The following is a 20553-nucleotide window of genomic DNA, read 5'->3' as shown; positions in this document are numbered from 1 at the left end:
GTTTACATCAAAGTGACAGTTTTGGGGAGGATGGCACCGAGAAGAGGCCAAATAGTTTGGAATCCTGCTGTGGGATGTCTGGAGAAAGGGGCCTGTAGGTGATAAAAACTCTTTGAAGTGGACGAGAGCCGAAATCCAGACACAGAGCTACGAACCCGGGCCAACCGGCATTTCCAAAAGATGGCATGGATTGACATCAGTCATAAATCAAGCCCCCCTCCAATAGGACACTGGGGGCTGAAACCGAAATCCAATCTCAAGAACTCAGGAACCAATCACCTATTGATCTGACAGACTATAAGGAACAGCGGACAGTCAGTCTCTCTCTCTCACCTGAACCAGAAACTCGCTGCCACAGCTCAACCTGTAGCTCTGTTGCCAGAACCGGAACCAGAAACCAACCAAGTCTTTGCCGGCAACAGAAGAGTTAAACTGGGAGAAGGAGATTGAGCCGTACGAAGAATTCTTTTAAAGGACTTTATTAAATAAAGAACTTTACAGACTGCGCTGCCCACCTGTGCCCACCTGATCAGTGGAGTTTTACAGCTGGACAATTGACTAAGTCGACTGTATACGAAAGTGTCAGTCATTTAAATAGCTATTTGAGTCTTAAGAAACTTGACCCTTGGAACCAAACAGGGACCTGCTTTCCTCAAAGACTTTGTCTTCAAATAAGTACGGTGAGAGACCCTGCTTGCCAAGAAGATTTTGTGCACAACCTTGGAGCCTTCAAACCAGTGGAAAATCTGTTTGGAAACGACTCTACATTCGCGAAACCCCAACTTCCAGGTGCAACGACTGAGTGGAAGTTCTTGGACAAAGCCGAACCGGACTGCCTTTGTTCCAAACCACACGGACCTCGTGCCGTGTGCTGTTATCTGAGCCCGAAGCCAGAGAGGCCTCTCTGCGACGAAGTTCAGATAAGTTTAACAGTTTGGAGTTCATGATTCATGACATTTGAGAAATCAATTAGAAATGTTAATCTGTGATTCATAACTCTAGAATGTGTAATATCATTTAGTTTTCTTAAATATAAATGTGTGTTGCATTAAACTGTTTTGTTGATAATTTTAGAAATAAAATCTGTCAACGCCGAGAAATATCTTCTCATTCCTGTTTAACTGTTTAGTCTGAAATTGACACAAGTTAATAGACATTAGATTATTGGTGGCCCTGCCTATCCTTAATCATTGAATAATAATCAGTTAAGGGAAATTGTGGTAACAAGTAATGATAGGATCTTTCTCAGCACCTAAACGTAAATGAGACTGATATATATATAATGAGAAGTTACCTGACATAAATACTAACCTGCGTAGTTATTGAATGTCTGACTAACAATACTAATTAGAGACTCACCTTCGTCTTACTAACCGGTATTGTAGTCAATGTGTTTATAACCTTTTTTGTTTAACGATTTGTGTTATCATATGCGATCCCATGGTCTTTGATTTGGTCACGGAAGTGATTTGTCTTTGATTTGTTGATCTAGAGTTGAATTTTAATTAGTTTTTCCCTTTTGTATAATTAGTGTAGTGCTACATTTAGCCTTTGTTTTGAATAAATTTGACAATTTATATCTTTGGAATTGGTGTCTGCGTCCAATTATTACAGAAATTGAGTTCTACAAGATTCCAGGATTCGTGATAAGGTGATACTATAAATGCACTTCTTTAATTGAGATTTATAAGTGTACCTTAGGCTACAACATGATGCAGGAGGATCGATACCGAGAGAACCACTTATGGCTGATTTTATATATATATATATATATATATATATATATATATATATATATATATATATATATATAATCAGAGAGAGAGAGATTTCTTTTTTATGTATGTATGTATGTATGTATTTATTTATATACTTATGTATTTTTTATTTAATTTATTTATTTATTTGTTTGTTTTTTGTCACACATTATCCATAGGAGGTGGCACTCCAACCGGGACCTTCACATCTGGGCTATCTGCTATCTGCCAGACAAAATAAACAAAATTGACACTGTCTGCAATTTCCAGAAAACTGTCAGTATCAAATCACTACACACACTTGGAATTCAGAGGGGCCCCTCGAATCTCTTTCCTTTCCTTCTTTTCCTCCTCCTCCCCCTTACCAGACTCTTGTTCCCAGCTGGGTCTGGCTGATACACAGCGCTCGTCTGGTGTTGTGCAGTCGCGGCTGCTCCTGCGCAGTTCCTCTTGAGCAGCTGCGCAGCGGTGCAGACGTCGGCCCGGGGATGCGGGACGTGCTGACGTGGCTCAGTCCCGCAGACGGCGGGGGTGGCTGGTGCGTCTGCGCAGACCCGGACAGGGTGCGTGTGGAGAGCGGGACACAGAGCGCCTGGCCCCGGCTCTGACGAGCTGCCGCAGCCGCCCGGGGAGAGACGCTGGCGGAGCACCGAGAGGAGACGAGCCGAGGCGCCGAGGCGGAGGATACGGGAGCACCAGGCGGGCCGGGCCGTGTGAGTGGAGCCGGCGCTGCGGAGCCGATGGGCGGCCCTTGAGAAGCCGAGGAGGCGGGATAGGAGAGAGGGAGGCCCGGGAGCTGCCCTCGGCACCGTGTTTATTTCAATACTGTTTAAATGTCCTGTATGCAAGTGTAATGAAACGCAACCTCTGCGATGGTTACATTTGGGGAAATTATGGTTTCGACACGTTTGTGTTTCATCAGCATTGAAAATGTCCATCCTCATCCATAGATGTAGGCTCTCGCATTGATATTAATAATAATATTAATAATAACACGCTTGTGGAGAAACTGTGTCCGCATGTGACTGTGTTTGAGTAGAGTAAGCAGTCTGTTTCAGTGCACATGTAGTACTGTAGTAAGTTAAGTACGAGATACTACAATGTACAGCAGTGTGCTATAGTATTTCACAAGTTACTACAGTACACTATAGTATGAAGTGTAATATGGTATAAAGCGGGGTACTACAGTATTTGCTATGCTACTGTAGTAAGTACATATCACAAGGTAATACAGTATACTATAGACTATATACTATATATGGTCAGTGACGAATAAGGATTTTAAATAAAATAAATCAGTTTAAAATACAAATCAAAGCTTTCTACCTCCATTAGAATGTTATGTATATATTTCAAAATTGTATTCCTGAAAGTAATCATTTATACTGTATTATAAATCATGATTTCTAGTATCAAAAATGTCATCCTGGATAACAATGAACATTGTTTGACTTTATTATAAGTATTCATAGTTTGATCTCGACAAACATACTCAGCTCAGGGGGGAAAAAAATCAATTGATCTCACAAATTTGGGCTTTTCTATCCACAGCGGTGCATTTTTTGAAGTTAGGCACCCAAAACATAATGCAGAATAGTGAAAAATGTCTGAAAATGCTTTCTAGTAGAAAATGATATGATTATTGTCGTATCCTTAACTCAGGAACACTGACTTGTTACTCAGGATGACATACTGTGAGGTTTCATATGGGATGATATCTAAAGATGTACTGAAACACTCATTGTGTATTTAACTGAGAGTGAGAGTCACTAAATGCATCAATTTGATTGAATTAACAGTGAATAATCAGAAGTGAGCCGTCACTTTGATGCAATACAATGCCACTCGAGGCTTTGATAAAACAGTAGCAGTAAATCATTTTAAGATTTAAAAACATTAACTAAATCATTTTCAGCACATTAACTATTTTTAGGTTATACAGGGAACATGTAAATGTATGCCATTCAAGAAAAAGTAAACCGTAACAACAGTGTTGTAACTCAATTAATTAACATTTCATTAGATTAAAAAGTATATTGAACGTTTTGATATCACAACATTTTAAATATATAGGAGTTATGCTTGTTTTTAACTTGGATTTATATGTTCTCTTAAAACTTGCAAATGTCCTCATGGCATAAACATAAATTAAAACAAAACAATGATGACCATGTTGCCATCTCGTTTGTTATTTAAGGACAACCACACAGACTAAATTTGCATTAAAACTACATAAATAATGTTATAAATGTTATTATGTTGTTAATACAACATGACAATGTAAAATTGATGCCTACACACTTAAAAATACTCCTAAAAACAATACAATTATAAGCAAGTCACTCCGGATAATGAGTGACTGTTGGATAACAGAAAGTAATCGTTTTCTATTATGACAAAATGTAAGTTTTAACTTATGAATCAGTCAATTACTTGACCACTTATGTAAATGTATTACTTTGACCCAACTATTCAATGTCATCTTTCACATTATATATATATATAAAGCATTTATAATATTGTTTAAGTGTTGCCCAATATGACAGAATTTTGTACCCTAGTGCACCAGTGATCGAAAAGGTCAAATTATCAACATTTCAACATTTTAGGATAGGCTTACTAAACGTTATGCACAGCCTGGAGGTCCTTCATGATCTTCTGAACGATGCAGTGTCCTGTCACATGGCTAGCAAAACGTAAATTAAGAATCTTTGCAATATTTGTGTACATTAATGCATACACTCACACAATTATGCTCAACTGTTAGATCTAAGGTTTTATAGTTTTTTATGTATTTGTGTAACATTTTTGAATTTTCATTTTAGGTGTGGACAGTTATCCGGTATGACATTTTGGATGATTGGAGATTAATAGCTCCTAACATTTTAAATACTCATGAAAAACAGTCCTATCAGTGAATACAGACATATTATTCAGTTTTAATGAAAAGTAAATAAATCTAATATTTGTAATATGCTTGGGACACCAAAATGCCTGCGTCACATCATTGACCCACATATTATGTTATAGGGAATTAAGATGTGTAGGTATGAGTAGTGAATAATATGGAATAATTACAATAATATTAATCGGTACTAAAGCTGTGTATATACAAATTTAACGTAGTATAATTATTAGTAGTAGAAGTGCAATAAGTATTAGTATATAGAAGTCTTAAAAGAGGAAAAGTTGGTCTGTGTACGTATAACAAAAAAGTATTTCATAGTAGTACTGGTTCATATTTATAGTCCAAGTATGTACGTTAGTATGAGTAAATGTAAGTTGTTGTAAGTGTAACCCTCACCTAACTTGTTTATCTCTCACCGCACAACAGCACTGATGATACAAGGGGATAGAGTTGGAGTATTACCTGGGTTCTTCAAATGTAGCAGATGGTGTAGTCTACCAAATTCATTTTCTCCTGTATAATTTAAGTTGTTAACACAGCAGTGCCTCCAACTAAAACCAGGGTGCCCAGGACTACTTTCTAGGAACCCTAACATACGTTTATCAATATAGTAAGAATAAACAAAAAGCATACACAAACATTGAACATTAGTAAAGATATGAAATACATGCGATGTACTTTAATGAAATTCAATTTACTTAATTACTTCATTAACACCCCTTAAATGGCAATATCAATTATTTAATCACTTAACATTAATATTTCAAATGTAAAGCACATAAAATATGACATTGTGTACACGTATTAACCATATTGTCTCAAAAGACACCATTCACATATTCGAGCAGTATAGGATAGGCTATATAAATTACCCTTCCAACCTTCACACCAGATGACAAAATGTTAGACAATAATGAAACAAAATAAAGCAAAACTTACAATGGATTCTTTGAATCAAAGTGCACTCACAAATTGTCAGATAATCAAGTTCTCTTTGTCAGTTTACACCGGTGGCACGTTTGATGTATTGTGGGAGCGACCCAGTAAGTAGTAATGCAGGGAAACACCAATAATACAAATAGATGGAAAAAACAGTACTGCAGTTTTAAATGGAGAAAAAAAAACACTGTTCAAAAAATAAATAATATCTTTACTCCATCACATGTAATCCCGTCGTTACTCATAACAGCCCCCCAGCCGAACAGATGTTGTCCTTCGCCGCAGTAGTGTAGCAAAATCCAATGTGAATGAAAACAAGTCCAACCATACACCGTCTTTTTCTTTTCACACGTGAAGATCAAAAGAACAGTTCTCAAGATTGTTGTCACTCATTTAGTTATAATTCCTGTTATCCAAAGAACTGAGTAATTAGACTGGAAAGCTAACGGCACCCTTCCGTACTCCTTCACAACTCTTCCCATACTCTCTCCCACTTCCCATTGTTTCCTTCCCTTTCACTCATTTCCCTCCCAGCATGCATTTCACAACCCCCCCAGCCTCAAAAAGAGGCTACATTGAAGTGTATAGACAGAATTGTAGTTTAAAACAAAAACATAATTTACATAAAACCCAGGCACACAGTTCCACACAGTTACTGTAAGTCCCATATTTAACCGGGACTACGTAAGTAAATGTAAGTTGTTATTATTAGGAGTAGTTGCAAATCATATTAATCATAGCATTAAGAAATAATAATGTGCTTATTAGATAAGGATAAAATAGGGAATCGACTATGACATGTAGCGTATGTTTGAATGTATTATAAATATTATTAGAAGTGGTATAAGTATTAGTATAGTACAGTATTTTATGCGGAAATCAAATAGGCCTAATATACAATAGGACCGCAGTGGGAAATCCCAGAATAACGCGCAAGGCGCAGAGAACAGCAGAGACCTTAACATGCCAGTATTATTTTTAATGCTAACGTTAATATAAATCATTACACTGGGTTCTTCAATCCCTTTAACGCTATCTAAATATTTATATAAATGAAGGCCATCTGCCCATACCTTAAACATAATGTTTCAGAGTTTCCTGCTGCTGTATTAAAAAAAAAAAAAGAAAAAGAAAGGAAGTGCTTTGGATCTATAGGTAAATAAATAGTAGGAAAATATTGGTATCGGACGATCTTGTTAATAATGAGATGTTCAATATGTAATGGCACCTTGCAACAGAACCAAGATGCTGTTTTACAGAAATATCTGTATCTGCACATATATTCCACCGATAATGCACCGATGTATTTTCTCAAACTATTGGCTATTTTATTTAATTTTTTTCAAATTACCATAAAATCCTTCATCATATTTCAGACTAGGGCACAACCGATATATCGGAGCACCGTTATTATCGGATGATATAGACCTTTTACACAAATATGTGTATTGGCACATTCTACCGATAATGCACCAATATATTTTCTCAAACTATTGGCTAAATATTTGTTTCAAATTACCGTAAAACCATTCATCAGACTTCAGACAATAAATAAATGTTTATTTAGTTTTATAGTCATTTTTATAATTATTTACCATTTTTTTCTAACATAGTATTGGTGCTTTAGTTTTCGCTGGAAGCTTCCAACTCGACAGTGATTCTTATGCCCAGCGCGCACACTACACTACTGAGCACCATGGTGAAACAAACACACACCCACAGAAACACAGGGCTCATACACCAATAAACATGTGTTTTACTAAAACCCTCATAACCAATAGAAAGCATTTTTGAAAGCTGCACTGCATTTGAGTATCCATAGTTTTGATTATTTTCGACATGACTGAAGATTACCGTATACTATGGCATAGAGGCTCATTTTTACTGAAAAGTAAAATTATATCGCTTTTCAAAATTCACAATAACAATTAAAATAAAGAAAAACAGTAAATGTTCGCTGAAGATGTGAATAAGTTACACTTTCGAGGGCATTTTTAAATATTTTTTTTTAAACAAATGCAGCCGTGCTGTGCTGCCTGCGCTATAACCCGCCCCTGTTGTATCGGCAGTATTGAGCACTGAGGAGGACTTCTGAACCTGAGAGGACCTGATGCGATGCCTGAAAATGCTAATATAAGCCAGACCAGCACTACCAACCAACACAATCTCATTTGCTTTAATGTATAGAACATGCACATTTGCATTTGAAATTGCTCAAATACCTTGGTTCTAATGTATAGCACCTGCATATTTTTATATTTTTCCTTTATTCTCCCTTATTCTAACATTTATTTATTTTTTAATGTTTGATTTGTGGTTGTTATTTATGAGGAAAATGAATGCTAAGTTTATTATGTAAAATGTAAAAATCCTGCCTTCAGTGCATATTTGACACAATTTCTCTCTGACACAGATTTGAGGGGTCCATGCTAGAAAATGTATGTTTTGCATGCTAACAAAAGAAAAGGAAATATCGGCAGGTATATCGGTAATCGGGAATGTTAGTTTCCCAATTATTGGTATCGGTATTGGACCCAAAAACCTGTATCGGTCGGGCTCTAGTAATTAAGCATAGCTGCTAAATGCAAGCAGTGTAATGGAATAGAATGCAAATATATCTGAAAATGAGTTTAACCTTGATTGGAGAGGTCAAAGGTCACAATTAAGGAGATTTTTAGATGGCGTATTACTTCCAATATGTGTTCTATATTGACCAAAGGTCTATCTCCTCTGTGTTAGGTGTCATAGTCACTCAAGATGAAAACCAAGGACATATTAGAAAGCACAATTAAGGTTTCCCATACATGTCCAATTGTAATAGTGACTGTATCTCTACTCTGTAAGCAGTTAAGGAAAGGACAATGTTCAGAACAAAGCAGTTGATGAGCAGGGGCAGACTGTCAATCGGGAAGTGCGAGAGAAGCCCCGGTGGGCCGGTCTGTTTAGATTTTTATATATATATATATATATATATTAGAGCCCGACCGATACAGGTTTTGTGGGTCTGATACCGATTTTGTTAATTGGGGAGCAAAATTTCCCCATTACTGATATATCTAGATATTTACATTTTTGTTACCATGCAAAACATAAATTTTCTAGCATGGATCCCTCAAATTTGGTGTCCATCCCTCCAGTAGAGTTCAGAGACTCGTACAATCTGTGCCAAGAGCATTGAAGCTGTTCTGGGGCTCATGGTGCCCAACAACTTACTGAGACACTTTATATATTGGTTTTTCCTTTAATTTGTCACCGTCTGAATATATTCATCACACTTGAAAAATATTTATTTTACTTGTATAGCTTGATTAATAAGTGGTTGTTTTCTTAGCAATGATCCCACTTTTTTAGTTTGATCTGACAATGAAAGTTGTCTAGAAATGTTTAAAACAGAACAGGCCTACCCCCCGCATAGAAACATCTGACTGAGTCATAACAAATTTACACAAAACATCAGCAAAACATAAACCGTGGACGTCTGGGACCAGCCGGTGTAACAAACCCCAAAACATTCAATTTTCTTAATTGAATACATACTGTATCTCTTTATGATTTATGAATAGCTCTATTGGGTTTTGGTTATGTAATTTGCAAGTGAATGTGCAAAATGTTGGTGACTTATTGTCTGTGATTAATTGCTGGATTCCCCATTGTGATCTGTGCTCCTGTCTTATCCTCCCCCAGGAGCTGCAGAGGCCAGCGCTCTCCCTGACTCTGGGGAAAGGGCTCCCATTGAGCAGCAGCCCTGTGAGCAGGACTGGCAGGACACCGAGCCCACCGAGTCTGTCTGAGCAGCACGGGAGCAGACCGAGTGAATGGAGCTCAGTGGACTGGAATCTGGCCACATGGCAGAGCCACAGACGGAGGGTTTAACACAGGGACTCGGGGCACTGGGATCTGAGTGTGGACCCAGTGCAGCTGGTGCTGAGCCAGACTCTGCCAGTACACAGTGTGAGCCCAGTGTGTTGTCTGTCCACATTAAGACAGAGGACAGTGACCCGGAGTGGGAAATGCATACGGTTGTGAAAGATGAACCCTGTGATCTTAAAACAGAGAATATTACAGGAGGCCTCTGTAAACTGGAGCCGCAGCTTCCGGTAGATGGACTGTGTGACACTGACTCTGGTGCCTTGAGGACGGGGCTCAGTGGAGGCAGTGACAGTGCAGTGAGGGGTGAGAGCCCGTCTTCACAGGGCAGACAGCTGCATCCTGGACCCTCCAGCTCTGACTCTCCCCCCTCAAACACAACTAGGAAACATCAGGGCTGCCATCGCTGCCCCCACTGTGAGAAAACGTACAGGAACTCCGGAAGCTTAAAAAGACACCAATGCATTCTGACACGGAAAAGAGTGCACAGCTGCACCCTGTGTGGGAAGAGCTTCACCAGTGCATCAGATCTTAAAACACACCAGCGTATTCACACAGGGGAGAAACCGTTCATCTGCTCCCAGTGTGGGAAGAGTTTCACTCAGGCAAACAGCCTTAAATTACACCAGTGCATTCACACAGGAGAGAAACCGTACAGCTGTTCCTTGTGTGGGAATTGCTTCACTCAGGCAGTAAGCCTTAAACGTCACCAGCGCATTCACACGGGGGAGAAACCATACAGTTGCTCTCTGTGTGGAAAGAGCTTCTGTCATGCAAAAAGCTTTAAAATACATCAGCGCATTCACACGGGGGAGAAACCGTACAGTTGCCCCCTGTGTGGGATGAGTTTCACTCATGCAGAAAGCCTTAAAAGACACCAGCGCATTCACACAGGAGAGAAACCATACAGTTGCCCCCTGTGTGGGATGTGCTTCACCCAGACTGGGAACCTTAAATCTCACCAGCGCAGTCACACTGGAGAGAAACCATATAGCTGCCCCCAGTGTGGGAAGAGTTTCACTCACGCAGGAAGCCTTAAATCACACCAGCTCATCCACACTGGGCACAAACCGTACAGCTGCTCCCAGTGTGGGAAGAGCTTCACCAAGGCAGGACAACTTAATTCTCACCAGCGCGTTCACACACGAGAGAAATCGTACAGCTGCTCACAGAGTGGGAAGAGTTTCAGTTAAGCATGCAACGTTAAATCTCAGCAGTGTATTCATACTTGATATATCTGTACTGGATTGAATTTGTACATTAAAATTACACAAACCGTGATGTTAAAAGCTGTATGTATCAGTATCTTTGTATTGTAGCAGTCAGCCAGTGCCCACTGTTTTCTTGATGGTCACCAGAAACCTACTATTCTGAGTTATGACGGGGTGGGGGTGTAATTTATGGACGACAACATATCCATTCTACACCCCAGATTTGTGTTTTAATCTAGATTTAAAAAAGGTAGTCCGAAACAAACCAGAAAGTAGTCACTCCTGCAGTAGTCCATGCTAATTTGCATTTGCATTTGATCATCAGAAGACAGCTGCTGACTTCGACACACCTGCGACTGCAACAAAGGTATCCCTTGAAAAGTGAAAGTTGTTGTTTTGGTCATATGTTGGTCACTATTAATGACTATTATTGTTATTACCCTGGATGACTTAGTTGACTGAGATTTTAATTATTAACTGTTAGTTTCAGTTTTTAAAACTGCTGTTAAAATATGGCTAATAACTCAGTGTTTATAGTTGAGTCATATTTGTATTTTCATCTGAATTGTTACTATGTTTTGTAGATTTCACATCTATGGCATTAATCTCTTCTTTTTCTAAAATAAAAATGTTCCTGAACTCTGCTGCAGTTCTTTCTGTTGGGGGTGTGAATAAGCTCTTGTATGTCAAAGTTATTGCTTGTTTGTGAGAATGGCAAGCAGCATCAAATATGTGAAGAAACACTGCATGCTTTTAAAATCACATCCAGGAATCTATCTTTTTTTTTTTTTTTTTTAAAGAAAAGTTGCAACTTTTCTCTCTCTCTGAAATAGAGCAAATTGAGATCATGCAAGAAGCTGAAATGAACTCTGGGAGTTGTATTTCCTCAACTCAGACTCTGCTACTTTAGACTTCCAATTGGTGTGTTATACTCCCAGAGTACATTTAGGTTCACAATTCATTCAGTGACCCTCTCACAGTTTTCACATTTTGATGCTTTTAAGTTTGCATTCTGGGCCCTGTTCCTTGTAGCTGGCTAACTGAGTTAACCAGATACATTTCAGGATAACTTAACAGAAGTCTGGCTTTTTCCGATCCTCAAAGCAAGCTTAAAGTCTAGCTGAGTAAATTAGTTTGAAAGAGCTACAGCGTTCAGTGGCTGAGATGGGAGACAATGTGTATCAGTCAACAACATCCAGAACACTAGCCTGTATAGGAGGTTGGCAAGACTGAAGCCATTACTAAAAATAAGCATCTCAAAGCACCTGAGTGATCCTGCAAGAGGTGTTGTGGTCAGACGAGACCAAACTGGAACATTTGGTCTGAATGCCATGCGTTGTATTTGGGACAGACCCAACACAGCACATCTGAGTCGACTCCATCCCTACAGTCCGGCCTGGTGCTGCAGCATCGTGCTATGGGGATGCTTCTCCTCAGCAGGGACTGGAAAGCTTCTTATGATTGAAGGAAAAATGGATGGAGCAAAGGACAGGTGACTACTAAAGAAGAACCTGTTTCAGGCTGCTAAAGACTTCACACTGGGATGAAAAGTCACCTTTCAGCTGGACAATTATCCAAAATCCAAAGCCACACTGGAGTGTCTTGAGAATAAGAAAGTGAAGGTCAAAGCCCTGACCTGAATCTGATTGAAAATCTGTGGACAGACTTGAAAACTGCTGGCCATAAGCAATCCACAAGCAACCTGAAAGAGCTTGAGCAGATCTGCTAAGAAGCACAAATTGCAGGTCGGTGTGCAAGGTTGGTAGAGACTTACCCACAAGATCTGACACCCTGGGAGGTGGAGAGGGGGTGAGGCTCCATTGTCAGCTGCTGTGCTAATAGGCAGCTGCCATTGGCTACTCTGGTGGGTGGGGCGGTCACTCTGGAAGGTGGCGTTGGACAGGGGTTCAACTCATAAAAGCTGACTGTCCAGCATGTCTGTATATCAGTGTTGCCTTGCTGTACCAGTATATTCTGGACTCAGTAACACATCACATTGAACCTGAATTGTCTCAGTTCCAGTCGTTTTTACAGGAAGTTCAATTTTTTACATAGTGTGTTCACCATGAAGGTAATGATGAAGGGGCATCATGTTGTAGGATGCGGTAAAGGGGTGCGTTCTGCTGCATTATAGTTAAGAGAGGAAGAGAGGAAGGACAACATCTAAGTCACACAAGTGTTAAACGGTACTGAACTGGAACTGGCTCGATCCATTCAGCACTTAAATTAAAATACTAAACTACTGTGACCACTTCTTTGAACAAAACTACCAAATACATGTGTGTTCAGTGACAAGTATGTGCATGATGTTACAGATATGAACTAGGGTTGAAGCCAATCTAAGTTCAGCCACTGTCATTAGATCTAGACTAGCATTTAAGGCATACATTTTAATTCCATTCATAAATTCAACATTTGATCTAAACCCGGACCGAAACGTACATTAACATCATATGCAATTAACAAGAAAATATAATCTGTGTAAACCTTAGACATATGGTGTAACTGATCAATGGAGAGCCTCGTCCACAGTTCAGCCAGTCCAAACACGGCTCACGACAGTTTTAAAGTGAGGTACCTTCCTCGTCTACCCAGGACAAGCACATGTGATTTTTAATAACTTGTGATATTGTCACATTGAAATACTGGAGACGGATAAAGCTGAGAAAATAAATCACGGATAAAAGGGGGTCTATGTAGCCTATAGAGGCAATGTCTCATAGGGCACTTTAGCACGAAGGCTTCCAATGAAATGGGGAGGATTTATTCCATGGGAAAGACAAAAGAGGGAGGAGGCAAAATGTTTGGCGCCAACTTTGAATAGCTGTGACAGATAATATCATGTTTCTTTTGTTTAGCTTTGTGTTATGGAGTGAAATAATATGCATTGAATTTTATCGGTGACCAGCGAAGTAATGAAACACTTGGATTACCCCAGCAACGCCGGAGAGCGGTTTTATTAGTTTGGATCAGGAAGTTGAAAACAATCGGAACTGTGGACTACAGTCCAGTGCTTTAACTGGTGAGAGTGATCCTCTAGTTTTTCTTTTCTATTTTTGTGGCTTCGGACTATTTTTGGGAATTGCGCCGTGCGTGTCGGCTTTGGATATAAAGGACTGAATTACTTGGGAACAGAAAATGATCGGGCCGTATGAAAACAAATGTATGTCCTTTTGATGTATAATGTTGGAGGGCTGTGACATATTATCAAACGAATGTGGATTACAAAACAGTTAAAACCAAAGCTGTTAACAACTGTTAATTCGATTGTTACAAGCTGAACTGGTTTCTTTTATTCGTTACGAGTCCTGTCCTGTATTCAACGAGATTCACAATCCACAACGTTTGATACAATTTTATTTTTGACGGAAGAGATTGTGATGTGACTGTATGGTGCTAATCAGCGGTTACGACACAATGCCCTTCCAACTCCCTCTCTCGTGTATATTTGACTGCAGCTCTTCCTACACTGGGTGCAGCAGTACGCTCTCTCCAGTGTGAGTGCGCTGGTGGACTGTAAGGGACTCTCCTCTACTGAAGCTCTTCCCACCCTGGGTGCAGTGGTGGCGGCCCCCAAAGTCTCTAGGGGGCGGGGCAGGCGAGGGTGCGCTGGCTGTGCAGGAGCACTGCTGTCTGCTCTGGGGCAGGAGGCTCTCCACTCTGAGCCAGACCTGAGCAGGGTGAGGTAGTCCTGCTGGTGACAGCTCTTAATGTGCTTGTGGAGGAAGAGCTGGGCAGTGAAGGACAGGGAAACACCTGAGCTCAGCACACTGCGTCCTGAAGAGAGAGAGAGACGGCGGGGGGGCTTACTACAGTACAGACACACTGACTGACTGGACACTGCTGTACAGACACTGCACTGAGAGAGATGGGGGAGCGAGAGAGCAAGAGAGTGACAGAGAGTGTAGGTGGCAGAGAGAAAGGAGAAACCTTCCACACAGTGTGAGAGCATTGAAAGCATTGTTATACAAGGCTGCAGTGTTGGGACAGTGTTTGTCTTCGGTGACCCTTGTTATCTGTCGAAGACAACACAAACCGCTCTGCAGATTGTACTGGCATGAGAAAGTCACCGTTTACCTTGTGGACACACACACTGTAACACACATTACTCTGCGTTATAAGATGGTTCATACAAACCAACATATCATTGAGTGATGTAAATTGACCTGATAATAGCTGCCATGGGGAAGACAAATCTGGGGATTCTGTAGTTTTGCAGCTATCCAGGATGCTATGACAGCATGTCTGGACTAACTGGAGAGAGCTGACATGCCGAAGTTTGGCATTTGCCTTTACTGGGAACGTTTTCTATTCAATTAGATTAAAGTTGCTTATACGATAGACTTGGTCTGGAAGAGGTTTGTGTATCTCAGGACCGGTTCACACTGGAGCTCTCGGTCAGACTCGGCACGGTGCGGTTTGGTTCGTTAGGAGAAGAGTGAGAACAACACAGTTCGATTGGCAAATGAACCGAACCGAGACCACCAGGCTGCGACCCGTACATTTCACACGACGGAGATGAGCTTTACTGTACTCATGGAGCTGCTGCACTCAAACGGGGTGAAAACGTCCAGGGCAGTGATTTGGGCTACAGAGGAAACAGGAGCACTGTTAGACCATCATGCTGATGGTGATGTCATCTGTGATTTATTGGACTGTATTTGTGGTATTGTCCTGGTATGTATGGTTTCTTTTGTTGTAGGTGTTATAGTGCTCTTAATTACAGGGACATTAAAGACATATTCTATTATATTCGGTCAGACGACAAAATATGTAAACATCTGGTGGTTTATTAATAGAAACCGATCTGAGTTCACTTCATTACTGCAGTATGAACACAAGTGATCTGAGTCCTGGGAAAACACGGAAGTGAACCACAAAAACAAACCCCAGTTCTTTTCTAGTTATTTTTGTGTGTGTGTGTGTGTGAGAGACTGACATTTTGGTTTGCGAGTTTTGATTTCACACCTGAACCCTGTATGATAAATATCAGCTCTTTCACAGCCCTGCCCGTGTGCTGCTGCTTCCTATATCGATGCGGCATCGAGTCCCTCCCCCACATCCACAGCACTGACCAGAACCCAGAAGTCCAGTGCTGAGTCAGCGCTGCTAACGTCTGATATTTGAATGAGTATCACAATGCCATTTCAGAATGAATGAATGGCATGAACCGGTGCAGTGAGGACTGGGTCGGGCACAGCGGGGTGTTGCTCTACTGGCTCTGTCTCAGCCTCACGCTTACAGAGAGCTGGTGTCTGAGCTGAGTGCCCCGAGACAGGGTTTTTGCCCATTTCCCATAGACAAATTCAAGACTTTCCAGACTTCTTCCAAACTGCTTTAAGATTTCAAGGCAAATCTATAACTGCTTTCTGTGTTAAAGAAGTGTGTGTTTATAGAGTCTTTTGACAAATATTGTGCAATTCTAATCAATACATCAATACATGTGCAAAGAATAAATTAGCAATTAATTAAACAAGAATTAATTAAACATTAAGTATTGTGTATGCACAGAAAAAATATACCAGTTTAGCAGTTATTTATCACATTTACCAAGGTCAGAGAGAAATCGCCATCTTAATAAATTGATCATCGGTAACAACACACTATCCGATCCACTTGACAACAATATTAGATTAAGATTCTCCAGTAACTTCAAATAAAAGTCTTATTGAAATTACATACCTGGACATCTACCTTTATTTGGTTGTGGTAAAGTACAACACATTTGTGGAAAAGTATTTGTACGTACTCAGGGGTGATTGTAGGATTTTGGAAATGGAGGGCCACAAGGGGGCCATAATGGTTAACGAGGGGCCAACATCTGCTAGTTGGGTTCGGGGGCATGCTCCCCCGGGCAGATCTTTTTATAAAATGGCTTTAAAAAACTCAGTTTGTAAGCTAAGATTGAAGCAAATTACAGGGATAAACTGGGCAGTTCATACAAATCCAGCAAAAATGTAGCACCGTATTTTTAACACTGGACATTAAGAAGACCTATTAACCAATTAGCAAAATGTACTGCTCCACTGATAATTAGTTATGGTAACCCTAGCTCTGGTTATCTCACCTGAGCTTTAAATAAAGAGGACACTCCGAAAGGTGGGGGATTGGAGATGTAAACAAAGTGATATGATCTCAAACAAATATTGAAATAAATAAAATAAATGCTATGTATAAATGTCTGGCCAAGAAGTTGAGTGTAACATTCAATCCCTGGACCCTTATATAACATACAGTATACAGTGCAAATATATATATATAAAAAAGGTCAAATAAAAACACATTTATTTATTCAATACATTGCTGTATGAACAAAGGTGTAAAAATGCTTTACCAAGAAAAAAAACTAGGGCTGTCAAAATTAATGTGTTAATAATGCATTAACGCAAATTCATTTTAATGGCACTAATTTTATTAACGCGCGATTAATGCAGCGCGCATTTTGACCCGTAGCCTAGCCCGTAGTTGGAGAAATGGAGATGCAGCCATAGTGAGCCATAGACAGGAAAGGATGCAGCAGCAAACAGAAATGAAGAAAGAAAAAGGTCTTCTGAACGGAAAATTCATATACAAAACGATGTCTGATGGTTCTGTCGACAAGATAAAAGTTGTCTGCATTGATTGTCGATGTGAATTGAGTTATCACCGCAGCACGTCGAGTTTAAAATAACACCTGATGGCGAAGCATACAACTGATGCAGAGCGGTCCTCCCCCTCGCCAAAGGCAGAGCACACTAGATAATTTGCAGCGGAGAAATGGACAACTCCACAAGGAATAGATTCACCACAGCGATAACTAAATGTGTGGCTAAATAACTAAATGTAAACAGGCTTGTGTAAGTAAATTGCTCAGTGCAAAGAAACAGAAGTAATGGGAACCTTGTATTTCTGTTATTTTTTTCATGTGTCTAATAGACATGAAAAACATCTATGACCTTTGAAACATGCCTAGTCTTCATGCTCTATGTTGAGTATGGTTTCACTAATAATAGATTTGCATAAAGCATCGATATTTGTCCATGCCCATGTTGATTAGAGTATTACAAACTTGAAAAGTATTAATTTAAGCTACATTTAGAACAGATACAAATGTGCAATTAAGTTGCGATTAATCACGAGTTAACTCATGACAATCATGCGATTAATCGCGATTACATATTTTAATCGATTGACAGCCCTAAAAAAAAACACAAAACATTGTGTTAAAACATAACTTATAACAATCAATAACATAAACAATAAACAACATGAATGATTAGTGTTATTCAAATATATATACATTCGTTTTTGTTCATTAATTAATGTATATAAAAAAGTCTTAACTAAACGCGATTATATGAAAATACATTTTAACACTAAAACAAGGTCTATGTCTCACACACACGCTCACTTCACGTCTCAACTTCACCTTTTCCTTTTTATAATTGTTAACGCCCTGATGAAATAAACCTTCCTGATTGGTTGTTGTGGTCTTTAAAGACGCCAGTCATTTATTAACATCCAATAGTCGTTCAGAAAGGCTTGACACAGGTGAACACTATCACCTCACACATCATCACTCATGTCTGATGGAGCTGCAGCGCTGCCGGAGCAGGAGGCTTAAACTCGCACCCGGGGCTGTAGCTCAGTGCTAGGAAAAGGACAAGCATTCAAATCATTAATAAATCCGGCTGGACAGAGATTAAAGGACCGGTAAAAAATGGATGTATGGGGCCAATCATATTTCATTAGGGGCCAGTGGCCCTGTGGTCCCCCCGGCTCTTCCTGTACATACTAGTCTGAAGACAGGGCTGTTTGTGTTGCACATGCAGGACTCAGGGCAAGACAAGCTGCTCGTAATTCGTGCTGTGCTGGGCTGTGGTTAATGTGCTGGGGTGCGCAGCGCTCATGGCACTGGCATGGCAGGGTAGATGATGGTATTTTATATTTTAATTCTGCAATATGTCATTTTCTCAGTAACAACCCAGCTAACAGGGAATGGTTAGCAGGGAATGGGAAGAAAGCGAATGTCATTTTTGCAGTCACGATGCTGCAGTGCTGTAGTGGTAGAGCAGTGTGTAAAACAGGGCTGAAACGCACTGTAAATAACTTCCAGCCCAGTGTGTGGTCTCGGGTTAAGAAGCAGGTGAATATAAACGTTGTGTCAAAGCAGAAAAAAAAAAACATTTAAAAAATGATAAGATGTCCACAAGATACATTCAATTACATAGTAGTGATTGAATCAATGAAATACTTAGTATATATTATTTTGACAATAGGATTTCCATACTTTTCCAGACCTGTGCAAGAACCCTGTGAGACCAGGCTGGGCTCCAGTGCAGATGTTGGTGAGACTCACCACCCAAGAGTAGCCACTGAGCACGGCCTCCTCCTCCCTGGCCGGCTGCCCCTCGTAGGCCCGTAGTGCAGAACACCCCCAGGCCCGCTCCAGGGATGCCGGACTCCCACACGCTGAGGCCCTGAGCGAGCCCAGCGCCGCTGGGGCGTCGGGCACGAAGACGGGCCGGCTGTGGACCTCGCACTCGTCCAGGAAGAGGGACTGGCACTCCTCGTAGACTGGCACTCCTCGTAGACTGGCAGAGACACGGGGACAGAGCGGGATCAGGCTGGGGACACGGGTCAGAGCGCCCCGCCAGATGGCCGCTCCTCTGAGTGAGAGACGGGCTGTAGAGCAAACAGCACAAAGCTGCTGTGTCAGAGAGTCACTCACACAGGTAGTCGTCGTCTCTCAGCTCGGGCTCCTCCGTGTAGCTCAGCCGCTCCCTCCTGTGCAAGCCGGACCCTCCCGAGCGGCTGCTGAGCGGCACAGCCTGCTCCCGGATGATTGACACACATCACAGTGCCGCAGACACAGGCACAGCAGTGCTCCACTACATCAATGTCATCCACTGACACACCTTCACACACACTGCAGCACTGCCGACTGCACACCTCGGGCTGGACTTATTTATACAAGTCATTGTGTTCCAGAAACTGACTTTGGGCAAAGAAATAAAACTTATAAAAATAAGTCTAGTGCAAAAACTTTTAATCGGTCTTCAATCAGCCATAAAAAGAGCGCTAATGCAGCCATTTAGTTTGTTTTTTGGCTTTTTGGACTTTTTGTATCAGTCACAACCATTTGGGTTTCCACACCAGGGTCTCTCGTTCACTTTCACCTTCCCAACTGCCGGGTTAAAACTGCTGCGTCCGTGACCTGCCACCCAAAAGTGCATTCCGAATCCAGCACCAGAACCTGGCGATTTTACAGGCGCTGACGCAGGAGCACAATGAGTGACAGAATCCAAATTCAATCATGTGCCGACAGCCGTTTCTAGGCATAAGTGATGTAAGTGTCCACTTAGAGACCCTGGCCGCTAGGGACCCCCTAGCAAAAAATAATAATATCACACAGTCAAACATCATAGTTTGTGACAGAAACCTTTCATCGATCTGCAGATGCATAGCGCCTGCGTCTTAAGGGCTACTGAAGTGTTGTGGTGGAGAATCTGCCCAGACCACCTTTATAAATGTTATACTTTTAAACTATTCAGCTTTTAATAGCTTGTTTGTTTCCTTGTCAGTTCTTCATGTCAGTGTTAGTGTTGTGTCCATACATTGCCAAGAATCATAATGCAATTGCGCTCCAGACTTTTGTTAATAAAAGATGATGTTGCTGCTAAAAGTTCCCTTTTTAGTATTTACATGTATATTTGTTCACCTCTTTTCACTCTCTCCCTCTTCTTCCGCTAAAAATCTAGGAGTCACCCTCGATCCTGCGCTCTCCTACACCCAGCACATCACCACGCTGACACGCACCTGCAGATTCTTCCTGAGCAACATACGCCGGATCCGTCCCTTCCTCACCGACTACTCGACTCAGCTGCTCGTC

At 40.8% G+C, this 20553-nt stretch overlaps 1 protein-coding gene across 1 annotated transcript; it reads left to right on the top strand.

The window, feature by feature from the left end:
• Nucleotides 1-2262: 2262 nt before the first annotated feature.
• On the top strand, nucleotides 2263-11321 carry LOC136767473 (zinc finger protein 135). Its single transcript, XM_066721267.1, has 2 exons — nucleotides 2263-2470; nucleotides 9289-11321. Exon 2 carries the CDS (start codon nucleotides 9420-9422, stop codon nucleotides 10662-10664), a length of 1245 nt encoding a protein of 414 aa, XP_066577364.1. The 5' UTR covers nucleotides 2263-2470; nucleotides 9289-9419; the 3' UTR covers nucleotides 10665-11321.
• The last annotated feature ends 9232 nt before the right edge of the window (nucleotides 11322-20553 follow it).

This window comes from Amia ocellicauda, chromosome 14 (assembly GCF_036373705.1).
Source record: "Amia ocellicauda isolate fAmiCal2 chromosome 14, fAmiCal2.hap1, whole genome shotgun sequence".
NCBI classification, from domain to species: domain Eukaryota; kingdom Metazoa; phylum Chordata; class Actinopteri; order Amiiformes; family Amiidae; genus Amia; species Amia ocellicauda.
The sequence above is the reverse complement of the archived record's forward strand: the minus strand, read 5'-3'. Positions and strand labels throughout refer to the sequence as shown.